The sequence below is a fragment of the Polyodon spathula genome, chromosome 15 (assembly GCF_017654505.1).
Source record: "Polyodon spathula isolate WHYD16114869_AA chromosome 15, ASM1765450v1, whole genome shotgun sequence".
In the NCBI taxonomy this organism is placed as follows: domain Eukaryota; kingdom Metazoa; phylum Chordata; class Actinopteri; order Acipenseriformes; family Polyodontidae; genus Polyodon; species Polyodon spathula.
This window is the reverse complement of record NC_054548.1, coordinates 6,918,327-6,932,349: the sequence shown is the minus strand read 5'-3', so window position 1 is coordinate 6,932,349 and position 14,023 is coordinate 6,918,327. Positions and strand designations below refer to the sequence as shown.

At 38.2% G+C, this 14,023-nt stretch overlaps 1 protein-coding gene across 1 annotated transcript in view; it reads right to left on the bottom strand.

Annotated features, from left to right (window-relative positions):
• LOC121327645 (TBC1 domain family member 8-like) overlaps nucleotides 1-14,023 on the bottom strand; it is a 60,515-nt gene that overhangs the window by 17,327 nt on the left and 29,165 nt on the right. Inside the window, exons 4-7 of the mRNA XM_041271777.1 lie at nucleotides 11,426-11,654; nucleotides 6,676-6,916; nucleotides 4,246-4,453; nucleotides 857-1,051 (exon numbers count right to left, since the gene is read on the bottom strand). Coding sequence (XP_041127711.1) covers nucleotides 857-1,051; nucleotides 4,246-4,453; nucleotides 6,676-6,916; nucleotides 11,426-11,654 — 873 coding nt within the window. The remainder of the gene's footprint in view (nucleotides 1-856; nucleotides 1,052-4,245; nucleotides 4,454-6,675; nucleotides 6,917-11,425; nucleotides 11,655-14,023) is intronic.

Here is a 14,023-nt window from a genome sequence, read left to right as displayed (position 1 = left end):
AAAAGAACACACCCAAGGAGAAGTGTGCCGTTATAACACTTCTCATTTAACTTTACAAGTTTCTTTTTTAGTTTTATCGAATGTTACAACCTCCCTTATCAGCACAAAAGCATGTGATGTTTTCTCTTGGAAATCCGTTATATTAAAAAAAAAAAAAAACAACCTAATGACATTTCTATTAGTATAAAGACTCATCAGTTTTCAATGCGGTTTATAGGGCGGTCCATTTACCGTTATTCAGAGGTTTTTATCCATATTCTGTTCAACGTGATTTCCGTTTGCTTCAATTACAACATCCACTTTTGCCAGTATGTTGTAAACCACAGATAGGAAAACCAAAACTGCAAGGGCATTGTAACTTTAAGCTCATTGCAGCAACATTGCTCTTGAAATCCACAATTTGCTTTTCCAAGGTCTGTGTGTTATCTGTGTTGAACACTACCTGTATTTAGTGCAGGTAATACAACTGTTGTAAATTTCAAATGTATAGCAGCCCCCATGGAGAAAACCATGTGGCAATTCCTCCTGCTAAATCTCAGTTCCCAGTGACACAGTTTCACAATTATTGTTAAATCCCTTTATAAGCACCCTATATATACACCAAATTAATTTTGAAAACTGTTGTGTGTTGTTTGAAACAACTGGCCCGATTTTTGTTGTTCTTGCTGCAATGGAAACGCAGCCTCCAATATTTTTTTTGCGGCTGCCTAAACCCAAGTTACTTTGTGCTAGTTTTATAACATTTACATGTTAACTTGTTGAAACTTTGCAGACAGAACAAAATAACAGGGCCCATGATCATGCTGGCTGAACAAAGTGATCACAATTGTGTTTGTGTTTCTATAGAAACCCTTACCAGCTCCTTGCTCCTTGTCTTTTTGTGGCATGTCTGTTGTTTATGTTGCACACTCTCCAGGCGCTTTCTCATATTCTCCACCAGGCTGTCTCTGTTTTTGATCTCAATGAACTGAAATGCCTTCTTGCTCCGTATGCTGACGATAACCGGGTTGGGCAAAAGGCTGGTGTTCTCCATCTTCTCTATTGAGATCACCTGTTAAGAGAAACAGAAATGAGCTTGAAAAAAAATCAAGTCATTGCAAGTATGCAAAACCCCAAATATATATATATATATATATATATATATATATTATATATATATATATATATATATATATATTATATATATATACACACACACATACACACACACACACTTTTGCCTTATATTAACTGGTATTGCAATTTTATGTAAAACTAGTGACATTCATCTTCGGCCACAGCTGTAAATATAAAATTCGAGCTATCACTATGAATAAATATAACACAATACATACAGTGGATGTATGTCACAGGGGTCTATTTAAATGATATAAACATCGTGAGATCTTAATACTGCCTGATTTCACTGTATTTTTATTGTATGTAGTAATGTTAATACATAGGCGTATAAAATCACCACGAAAACCACGAGCTGCAATGACAGAGCATTAAAAAGGGGCGGGGTTTTGAATGGCAGCGCAATACAGCCCCATGACTTGCATCCACTGTGTGCATCTGTATAAATATGGGACACGCAAATACAGATAGACTGACAACCAGACAACTCCAAACTAAGTTTCATCCCAACTGGGTAAGCGACTCTCTAGATATGTCAAATTCTACAGGGACACACAGACTGTATGCATGGGGCCCTCTATTAGATGCTGAAATGACAGAATAGTTTTGTAAAATGCTCAATTTTTCATCTGTTTAGGTATGCCACCTAAATTGTCTCCAAGCTAGTGTAAATCCATCTTTCAATATTGGCCAAATGTTTTTTTTTTTTTTGTTTTGTTTTTTTAAATTAAAATTAGGTACTTGGCCAACTGTCTATTATCATTATATATGCAAAATGCAAACACAGTTAGCTGTGTGCAAATGTATTCAAACACCTGCAACCGTCCCAGAAATGCAGCAGGGCACAACATTCCAAAGAGAAGGAAGCTGCTGGTAAGGCACTCAGCAGCAGATGTTGTTTAGATAATTAAAACAGACTACTTAATTTATGAGGCTGTGAAACAGCCCCCTAGTGGTCAGGATGGTGTAGGTCACGCTCACAAAACAGGTCTTAATGCGATAGGTGGTAGAATGGTTTACTGAAGATGATGAAAGGGCCACTGGCCCTTTAATTATACACAAACAAGCAAAAAAAAATTAACTCTAGTTCCAAACAGGGAGCCTAACTAAACACTTAACAGGAACAAATCTCCCTCTGTAACATAAATGGTGGAGTGGAGACAGCTAAACGTTGCTGCACTTTGCACAATCAAACACACTTTTACAGAGATTTTCTTATGAGTGTTACATTCAGCAAACGTTCCTCCTGGTCTCTCTCTCTCCTCACTAATGACAAACCCAGTCTCTATATAGGGAGCTGGGTTCAGTCAATTACCTCTAATTACGAAGGGCTGTGTAAACTTAACCTGTTGTTTTTCAAACAGCCTACAAGTAACATGGTTTCCTATTAAAAACAAAACCTCCAAAGATAGCTGACAGTGGTCCTCCATTCTTCAGGGTCCTAATCCTCCTGAATTATCACACATAAACACATACTTCTCCACAGAGGCACATATTGTATTTTCCATTGTCAATGAGATAGGCCCCAGACCACCTCAATAAACTATTTCTTGCTTTTAAATGAATTTCTGTGTAGTTAGAGATATTTCTTCATCTTGACCACACAGAAGGGCTCTGCCTGAGTACTCTGCTCTTTGGACTGTTTTATAGTTATAGGATTGCATGTACACATGACAAAGACAGCACAGTTACACAGTAACAGTTTCATTGTTGGGCAGTAAAGCAAAGAAATAACTAACGGATGCAATTCACCAGACAGGTGACTTTTAGGGCAGCTTGAAATCTTAGTAAAGCACAATCCACTTTGATATCTGTAATGTAGGAAATTTCCCAACACTGGCATTCTTCTGGAAAACATTGGAAGCTAAACAAACAAACTGACAACCTTGAATTTATTTGTATACGTTTTGTTTGATGTTTAATCAATCAGATTTGCATGGTCAACACACTACTTGCAGTTTTTATTTTAGATAAGCGCAGGTGCTTACATGGGTGTATATACAATTGTAAAGAGAGCTGAACAGCTCCAGTAGAAAAATGTTTACAAGGCTAGTTTTTTTTGTATCAAGTTTTCAACTTACCATGTTTTTGTATAGTATGATACAGCAATAGGATATGACTATTTATAATTCTGACTGCACTGGGACTACCAAAAGGGAAACAGCCCTATTAAAAAAAAGTATTATGAAAATAAAGATACAATACAGCGTATAATAGCAACACAAACGGCACCTGCTGGTGTATCCAGTGTAGCAAACCTCAATCTAAATTTGCTTTCTTTTCCCATCACTTCGGCATCTATTAATCCCTTTATACTGATTAACAGCAGCCCCTTGCAAGTTTCCCTTCTAAGCCACTGCCTTACCAGACACTTCTGTTAGGATCACTGTAAACAAGGGTGGATAGACACAACTCACAGAAAACATGCAAACCACATCAGCAGACAGCATTGTAGCCTCAGGGGCATTGCTTTGAGACCGGTATTACCGAGAAAGTGTTTATGAAATGGGTGAACGTTACTAAGCAGCAGGTGTCATTTACTGTCCAAGGGAGATATAGTAACAAAATAATGAGAAATGAAGCAAGTCGCATGCATCACAAAACAACTTCCATTTCATAGAAGACTCTGACTACAGTTGTCATTGTTATTGCAAAGCCCAAATGTTATGCAGTTCACCAGAACAGAAAAGCCCAAGTCACATGTGTGCATTTTCATATGAAATGATCCTCACAGTTTGGTTCAGTTGATAACAAAATGTAATGATCAAATGCTATTATCCAGTAATGCAATAAAATACAGGGTGATTTTAAAGTCAGTTCTGACAGAGTAATGAATATTGGCAGGTGATAAGCACCCGATGATGGGAAACAAATTTCTAGGACCAGCACCATGGGTCATAAACGTGTTGGACACTTTGTAATTGAACAAACTGCTTAATATGGGTACCATATGTCTCAAATAACAGATACAAATACAGCTATTAAAAGACTGAACCATGCTGCCCAAGATTTCTAGCAACACCATTATTTTACACTGCACACCAAGCCCTCTACAGCACAGAAGCGATACAAGTCTTGTAGCTGCATATCCCAGTTGCAATGTAAGCTGTAACGGCAGCGTGCACATACCTCCCTGAGCGGAATGACCAGGGTGCAGCACCCCTCTTCTTTGCTGATGAAGCAGACATAGCTGTCGGAGGTATACACTGTTCCTGCAGTGTGACAGCGGCTGAAGGGCGTCCAGAGGGAGCAGTTCACCACCTCCTGCAGTCTCTCCTGCCGTGGCAGCCGGAACAGGGCACGGAAATACTCCTTTTGGGCCCTCTCCTCCAGGACCCTGCAGGCAATATTAACTGTCACCTCACGGTTCGAATATTTCGATTCATGGTTTGATGGCCTATCAGATGTTTCATTAAACAGACTGTAGTTCAAGCAAAACGCTGCTGAATTCCTACTCCCACCAAATCGACTCACACTATCTTATTCTGCATTGGTTTAAAAATGTATTTAGAAATCTGTACACTGTCAGAACAAGTAAATAATACAATTTTGTAATCATGCTGACTTTCTTTAAATTATTACAGATAGATTTTTTTAGAGTTTTATGAGAATTTAGATCTGGAAACAACTGTTTTCATTATTTTCGGAGTTACAGCCAAGTTTATGCTGCAATCAAAAACGTTATATACGTGATATAATAATATATATATATATATATATATATATATATATATATATATATATATATATATATATATGAAATGTTTTTGGACAGATACAATTGACACCATTCAAGTCAAGGAATTCAGAATCCACAAAAATGGGCTTTGTAGCTGAAGCCACCTACAGTTTTGAAACAAACTTTTGGAACAGTCAAAAGACCTGCATCAGCAGAACGAAGAGTACAGAAAGATATGTAATCAGACACCATAGTAGAAAAATACTGGGGAGCTATTACACATAGGATTTTGTGTTAACATCAACAACTTCAGATTTGTTGATGTAGTTTGGGTCAAAATTGGCAGATGATTGTCACACAAAGTGATTATGAAGACGTTCAGTGCTGTGTGAAAAAGGGTGAGCTGTAGAAGGCTTAACAGCTTGGGTGAGGAACTGCACTGGATAACCTGGGTCAAAAAATGTCAACATAAAAATAATGAAACCGCGTTTTTCTCCTTTGTACGGCAAGCATTTTGAAGTGCTTGCTGTGTTTATCAGACAAGATCTACAGAAGCAACATTTTTTGTTTATGTAAGCCACTTTTAAGGAATTCACAGTGAAAATGGATAAAGACATTAATACAACATTTCAGTTTCATAAGCTACTTCTCAAACATACCGTACTGTGGTTTAAAACTGCTACAAAATATGGGGAACAAAATTATATTTGCGAACTTCTTTATTTTGCATAAGTATGAAAAGCACTCGCTTTCTGATCATTTGGCTACACTCACCATCATTTAATACAGGGAATTCTTGATTCAGTAACAAAACTATATCACCAATATATGGCCTTTATTCCTGAACTAGATTTGTTTTTCTGTGTTAATCAAGGTAATAGTGATAACAGATTTGACAATGTAATTTAGATTAACTATTATATAAAATTGGTAGCTTTTAAGGAAATAACATATTTGTGATATAACAAAAAATCTTTTCATAAAACACAGATGGGCTTTACCATTAAAAAAAAACCTAGTAGTATCAATGACTGGTCAACCACAAACAAAATTACCTAACATTTTAAAGCTGGTGTTCCCTGGATTTTTGGCTGAATGACCAACTCTGTTTCAAGGGGATTTTAACAGGGACTTTGCTAGGCAGCAATGCAGTCTGAGTTGAGTAATCACTATCTTTGTGCAGGTGATGTTCTGAGCATTGTAGTGGTTGTTGTGACACAGATTTTTTTTTTTTTTTTAACAAAGATAACAGTTCACTTATCTGTAATTGTGTTGTTTAAGATTACTTAAGAGACCTTGAATTATATTACTGGGTTCAAGTTTTTAGAAATTTAAAAAAAAAACTTAAATTCAATGATAAATATTTAGATTAGAAGAGTCTTCAATGTATTTAAATGAAAAAGACTTCAAGGTTGATTAAAAGTTTATCACTGAACTACATTTTAGTTTCGTATTTCTAAACTATTTCAGCACTGCTGTGTGTTCATGGATGATATATCTACTGGTTCTAGTTTTATTAAAATAAAAGGAGTCAATTACAGACTGGAGTAAATGCTTTGTAAATGTTTCACATTGACTTCTGGAGAATATGATCAAACCAAACACGGTTTTATATAATTGTGAACTTACTGCTTATGAAGGATTAGAGACAATGGCGCCAGATATAGACAGGCACTTCAATACTGACCTGTACATCACTGCATCAGTCCTGAGCCTCTCTCATGCAAAAACTGTCTATTGTGCCAAATTGTGAGGTATGTTAGCTCGAGACCAAAATCATATCACTTGCAACAAAATTAGCTCTTTGGTTCTTATATGAGGAAGGCCATGAGACATTAATGACTCTCCGATTCCCCACTCTCCTCTTTCAGTGGCTTTACCTCTTTGTTATGTGTGCTGGCTCCTGCAGAGACTGGTCTAGCTCAAACACCTCGTTGTCCAGCAGCCTTCGGATTGTGATGTCTGCCAGCTGTTCCATGATCCGGAAGGCCTCGTCGATGCTGAGGAACATGGAGAAGTCGCGCTCTTTGCTTCGTGTTGTTACGCGGATGGTGTCCGTGATGAAACTGGTGGAGCTCCTTTCTAGCTTTGTGACATCAGCCCAGGGGATTACGAGTTTCACTGCAACAAGTAAGACCGCGCGTCCAACTCAATTGTCTGCAACTTGCTAAGTGCAGGGACAACTCATCAAAACTCATTATTGTGCAATTCTGAGTACCTCATTTTACACTTTGCCACTAACATAGGAATATGCATTACATTACCTACACGAAGACATTCAACATACACCTAAAAACTATGTTTTTTGTAGCTGGAATCTCACTCAACCTGTCAGGGTGTCTATACCCTTTACAGTCTTGTATTTTTCACACATACTGTAAATTGGGTTTATTTCAGCAGAAATGACTGCTGGCATACATATGCCCTCCATTCCTCTTGGAATGATTACTATTATTCTGTAAAACATGTAGGAGTTTAAGAAATGTAATAGCAGGTGCTTACAGCCCTGAAAACCCTATTTTATGTCCCTGTTTTACTTGTGAAGGTTCCTCACATGGAATGCACAGCACATCTGCACTGCTGATAGATTAGTAATCACTTGAAGCTAAGCTTGTAGTTGAATATCAGTATTTCTTTAATCTGTTGCTGTTGATTAAGAAAAGATTAACTCACTTAAAAGAGAATGCCTAACATTGTTAATGCTACATTTAGATAGGAATGTGCAGTCCAAAAGGTTTTAAGGTGGTCTGCTACAGTTTATGCTATCCATGGAAATGTTGTCTGTTTTTTTGTGATAATTAATTTAAATGTAAGAAAAAATACCAGTTTACTTTAGTGTGCACAGTTAAACTTGACCTCCCTAGTGCCAAGCTCACACACCTGTGTAACTTCCTTTTTATCTCTACAAAGCTACACAATTTGCAGGTGTTTTGCAATGTCAAATGTACTTCTTTCAGCTCTCTCTAGATGGCAACATCAAGCATCATGGATTTATACTGTGAATTAAGCATAAAGGTGAATCTGAAAAAGGGTGTGCAAATTTTTGGCCCTTCTATGAAAATACTAATACAGTAGTTTCCGTAACTTCCATCTCTAAGGTCTCGTGTCTTCCTGAGTTTCCGAAATGGTGGGACAGCTCAGAAAGTTTGATAACTTCTTTGAAGGCGCCTGTCGAGCACACATGGGAGACCACAGTCTTACACCCTTTCTTCAAAGATGTTTCAAAGTTAAGAACACTTATTTGAAATAAACTGTTGAACTAGTGATCCCCACATCATACAAACAGTAGGCAGTGTATTGTAATTGCTGGTCTGAGCAGCAAGTGGAGCACCTTGTAATTTCACACCATTATAATTTTCAAGCTGGATGCAGCTGAACAAGGGTTAAGGGGTGAAATTGATGAAGGACATTTAAGAATACAATAAAACAGATGCCTCATATAACCATGATTTGACAGGGGAAACCGAAAAAGGCTGTGGGTTTGTGTGAAGGAGTGTACATACCTGGATAGAAATTGCGGTCTTTAGGACCCTGGAGTGTTGGGGGGGGGGGGGGGGGGGGGGGGGGGCAGCCATCTTGGCTCTGATACAATAGGGAATGATCCAGAGCCAAGCAAGCCATCCATTTCCAAACAATAGGAAAGCTGTGAGCCATTAATCAATTGACTGGGCTATAAACCTAGCCAAGTCATTCATTTTGGAGGGACATCACTGTGGAGAGGCTGTGTGAAGGTATTTTAGAGATACATATTGTATCCAAGAAGAATTCATTGTGTTTAGTTAGTATTTCTGGCATTAAATTGAAGGTGAACAATAAAAGACTGACAGTTCCAGAACCTGAAGCGTTTCCTTTGTGTTATTTGTGAGTAGTGGGTTGCAATCTTCACACAAGCACCCACTATGTCACAGTTTGTTATTTAACAATGATTACCCAGGCAGAATTAAAGTTTATTTTTTATATACTCACACAGGTTTATTCTCAAATAAATAGCATGCAAGTGAAACAAGGTATCAGTAACATACATAATGTATGCATAGACAAGGATATAAAGCAGACATTGCAGGTGCAATGAACAGGTAGAATACTCTGGCCTACAGCTAAGGCATGTGGAGTCCATCATGCACCTGTTTAACAAAACCAGCCAAGCAGGTTCCAGTATCTAGGGTTCAATTCAACAGATCTAAGTGATGGCTGATCTACTGTAAATATTTAAAGCTACCCTTTAAATATTCACAATAGGACCATCCTTGGCAGTTTTCCAACATTTAAGAACTAAGAGACTAAATACTCAAGAGACCCACTGGCACCATCAGCCTGTGGAGTATTTGATTTGCTGAACAAATATAGTGCGTCCATCCCTCCTGTAATGAGACATTGTTAGATCGCACAGCAGTACAACAGCCGTTTATCAGTTACTTCTTAAAGAAATACGAAAGCGTATTTCCAGATGGTGTGGTATTTAGATAACCAGAACGAATGTAGAGCAAGTTAATCATGTGCTAATGTATCTGTTTGCCCTTTAAAACAATGTTTTGTACAGCAGAGTACTGTGTGTGTGTGTGTGTGTGTGTGTGTGTGTGTATATATATATATTAGTGTTCCTGCTATTCATAACCATTATTACAAATTTCCATTCTACTCCCAAACACGGTGAAGTTATTTGTGGTTTTCAGCTTGACCAAGTGTGCAGCTGTAATATAAGAGTTATACATTTAACAGAGCACTGTGCAGTGTTTTGAAACAAACTCATTTCTTTCCCTCAACTATCTTCTATTCTCTACCACATTGCTTTGGTGTTTATTATCCACCTTACGCCATCAATCATTGGGAGAAATAAAAAGTGTTGTCTTTTTAATTCCTGTTGTGCTTCCTGAGCTGTAACAGCCTGAATATGTGATTTATAATCTCCCACTGCTGGTGGAAGCCAGAGCATACTTAACGAACAACAGTGATATACCCTCTGCACAAGGGTTTTATAATGATTCACACCAGCTTAAAAAATAATAAAAAATATCCCGTCCCCCACAACCTGTTGCCTTGACACGACTTGTGTTTTCGAACGAACTAGTGCTACACAAAACAGAATGATGGAGCCACTCAATGTGTGGGGAAAAAATCACTTGTGTCTTTTATCAGCATTAATTAAACCAAATACACACTACAGGTATCATTATGCATGTTTAATGGAATTACATTTTAATATAATCCAAGACAAAATTAAAAAAAAGGCAATAAGGGCCTGAAGCATGTTGCAGCCAGGGCAGAAAATCTGTCACTTGACCAGGGAAGTGTGCAGTAAAAAGACAAATGGACATAATCCATGAAAAACCTCCTTATAGCAGGTTGCCACATCAGCCATTATCAGCTTAAAACACTTAATGCTGCCATAATCAATTATCTAGCAGAAATCGTCTGCTGTACTGGGTATTGAAGCTTGACAACATGTGAAAACGAGGACAAGCTTGCAGCAATTCAGTGTAAAGGATTGATTGGCTATGCCTTCAAAACAGGGTACCAACGGAAACCGCTGAGCTATAAATATCTGCTGCAAACATTTGCTGTGGATGATGAATAACACTGGCTTGCAACCAGGACCCTACTGGCTCCTTGGTCTGTAAACCAAGCCACCCTGTCCGCCTCCCCAATCTAATTCTCTCAGCTTTTTCCTGTAAGATTGAGAAGCGGATGCAGAAAAAGTTTTCCAATGTTACAACAAAGGAAACACACAGTATAAGCTAGAGCCTGGCGCAAGCAAAAAAAAAAAAAAAAAAAAGGAAAAAGCCTGATTGCAATGGAAAAAGAAAAAGCAAATGTTTATCTGTGATGTCACCTGTAAAGAGCTGATCAATGACTAATGATAAAACACAGCTGATTCCAAACATTTCTACTACTTTGTTTTCTTTTGATTATTTGTGTGACCCAGTTAAGGAGAAATTATGTAGATGGACCCAGTAAAGAGGGCTCCTGACCCTTGCAGTTGCATTTCAAAACACAAAGATTAACAGGAACTCATAACTTCACTCTGTGTCAGGTGAAGGGAAGATAAACAGTCATTGTGAGATTGCTCAACATAACAAAAAGGGGGATCTGGAAAGGATGTAACAGTGTTGTCTGAGAACACTGGAGGTCTAAGTGGAATAACTGCACTTCTAACACTCAGACCAGCTCCATCTCTTAACACTACAGCAGGGTGCCTCACATGGATGAGAAGAGTGTCTATGTTAGAGATCATATTGATACAAACTTTATATAGTATAGCCAAAATGATTGATTATGATTGTCTAGCTACACCAAAGTAATGCATAAATATAAATTGCTAGTAAATTCCTTTCACCCTTTCTGTCATTTAAATTTAAAAGTGAATGGCATGAACACAATTTGACAGTTAATTGTCTACACATAAATATCAAAAGTAGTTTTAGAAGAACCACCTCCTCACAAGTGAAATACAAGTACTTGTAAATATCATCCTTTAACATTAAAAAAAAATATATATATATATAAGTGACTGGGATCAGGGCAAACAGTGGCCCAACCCAGTACTAGGTACGGGTCCTAATAAAGTTACAAGGCAGTGCATGGATCTCATCAATTCCATGAAAAGCCATGATATTAGTATGCTAGCCTTACCTTCCTTGCCGAGTAGAAATGAGTAGAAGGAGAGGTGATTGATGCTGAGATACAGCCAGCCCTGCCTGGGGACCCGCCCCTTCCAGCAGCAGCAGGAGTAGTAGGTGACCAGCTTCTCCGAGCTGGGGAGACTGAAGCGTGTCTCGAATTTCACCAAGGCATCTCGGAACTTCTCGGGATCCTCTTCCTGCTCAGCCAGCTTGCTCCTCGACTCCTCTGCGATCAGTCCCTGAGAGAGTGAAAAAACAAGTTCACCTTTCAATAGGGAGCTCCAGCCATACTGTTCCAGACTTTATTTTCACTTGAATTTTATTGAAATGTATCCTGCCACTATACTGCATTTAACTCCCTGTGCCACAGGTGATATGACCACTCACACTAGTGAAATCCATTTATACTGCTAAGTACTGTAGGGCTGAAGACGATCCTAATACCTGCAGCACAGAGTTAATCTATAGTGTAGTGGCAGGATACACTTAAATAAAACCAAAGAGATTATTGGCCAAGCCCTATAATAAATGATAATATATACTGTGCACCATCTGCAGATTAATTTTGAGGCAGACTCTATAACAGAAAGTGGTATACTGACAGACATAAGCTAATGTGTAATGGTGAGCATTCTCTTAGGTTAAACAGACGTGCAGGTATATATAGAAATGGTAGCCTAGTGCAGGGTGAAACAGATACAAAACATCCAAAACACTGTTCAAAACACAGTTAAGAAATTAAAGATGGTGTGAAGACGGCTAAGTGCTACCTCTACTAAAAAGAGGGTCCCGCTACAGATTACGCTGCCGAGATTGGAGCTCCAGAGGAAAGAAGCCAAAACCACTGACGACTGTGTGTACAACTGGGGTTGGGGTTTGTTTAATTTGTGTAGAAACAGGGATTAGTTTCGGGATTATAGATCCTACTAGTATAGGAGCGAGGTGTGTAAACAGATGTGTGTCTCCCTGTCTGTCAGTCGATAACCCACACCCCCTATCATGCGCCCTAAATCATAGGCCTGCTCCTAGATGTCCTTTGATTCTTACTGGTGATTATTCAAAAACCTGTCTCTGACATTTACAGAATCTTAAAATAAACCTCAGATTAGAAACAGCGCAGAGAGGGGTGACATTGATAAGTCATTGGCATATGTTACTGGAAGTGAAGATCAGTGAATATAATGAGGCAAAACAATCTTTCAATGGAATAAGTGAGGGATGACTCACACGAAATGGAAGTCCAACATAAAACCTGCAGGGCTCACAAGACATCTGTCTGATAACTTGGTATTATATACTAAATTCCACAAGGGGAGACGAGTGTCTCAATGTTTCATTGAACTGGCAAAGCGCAAGCTAGTCAATTACTTGTTTAATTATGCCAAATCCAGGCACGTTTTTACTTTTATAAGCATCTTACAGTAACTGTGTCCCCCAAAAAATAAATCATGCTATGAATATTGGAGTATTTTGCTTTTAACAGATTAACAGCTGGATTTACAGGCCAGGATTAGCTGTAATTGTGGATTACCTAACCATAGTCAAAATGTTAACCATCTTTATCTAATGTTGTGGTCTCGCCTCTATAACCCATATACTGACAGACATAGCCTCTTTTCACCTACCCACTGATCCTCAGCAACAGATGTTTCCAAGCTACTGAGCCCTGGAGGCCAAGGCCAAGTCTGTGAGTCTTGTTCTGGTTCCAGGAGACCAGGAGACTAGTTTGAGGCTGTTTTATCAAACCCCAAGTCTCCCCTGGTGTGCCATGCAGTGGTCTAAAACCAAGTTCTAAGCCACAAAGCTTTGTGTTCCCACAGCTTAGCATTGCATGAGCATTAAAGCCAATGCAGCTCTTCATGGGGGTCTCCAGTCAACAACTTTCCCTGCATTCCAAGCAGGCAGTGCTTTTTCCTTTGGAGCCACCCAGTTATATATTTTCACCTTTACACATTTCATCTTTGTATGCATTTCAAATTTTTACATTTATACCGAAAGAAAAAAGTTTCAGAATGACTCAAGGAAAAATAAAAGTTACTTCTTTCAGCTGTATCCCCAAAAGACAATTCTGTCAGACAAACTAAGGTTCAAGTTACTTTTGTAGTATACTTTGTCAACTCATTGACATCAGGGTTCCATCCAAACAGTGCTTAACTTAAGCACTGAAAGCTTTCACTCGGAAAGCTGATTCTTGTCGAGCCTTTGTCCTGGTAATTGTTTAATTGTTGCTCTAACGATTCTCAATTTACACTTAAGAGTACTTTGCCTTCAATGTACTGTCAGATTTGCACAGATATATATATATATATATATATATATATATATATATATATATATATATATATATATATATATATATATATAGATATAGATAGATAGATAGATAGATATAGATACACACACACACACACACACACACACACACACACACACACAAACACACACTCTGAGCACACTCTTAAATTCAGGGGAGACGTTCAGGAGGACATAAAGATGTTTCTTGTAAGTGGATCGCTCGTGCACTGGGCTTGCAATGTATCCAGATGACTTTTAAACAATCAAGAAAATCACACAGACTCAATTAATTTGCAGTTTTAATGAAGCAGAG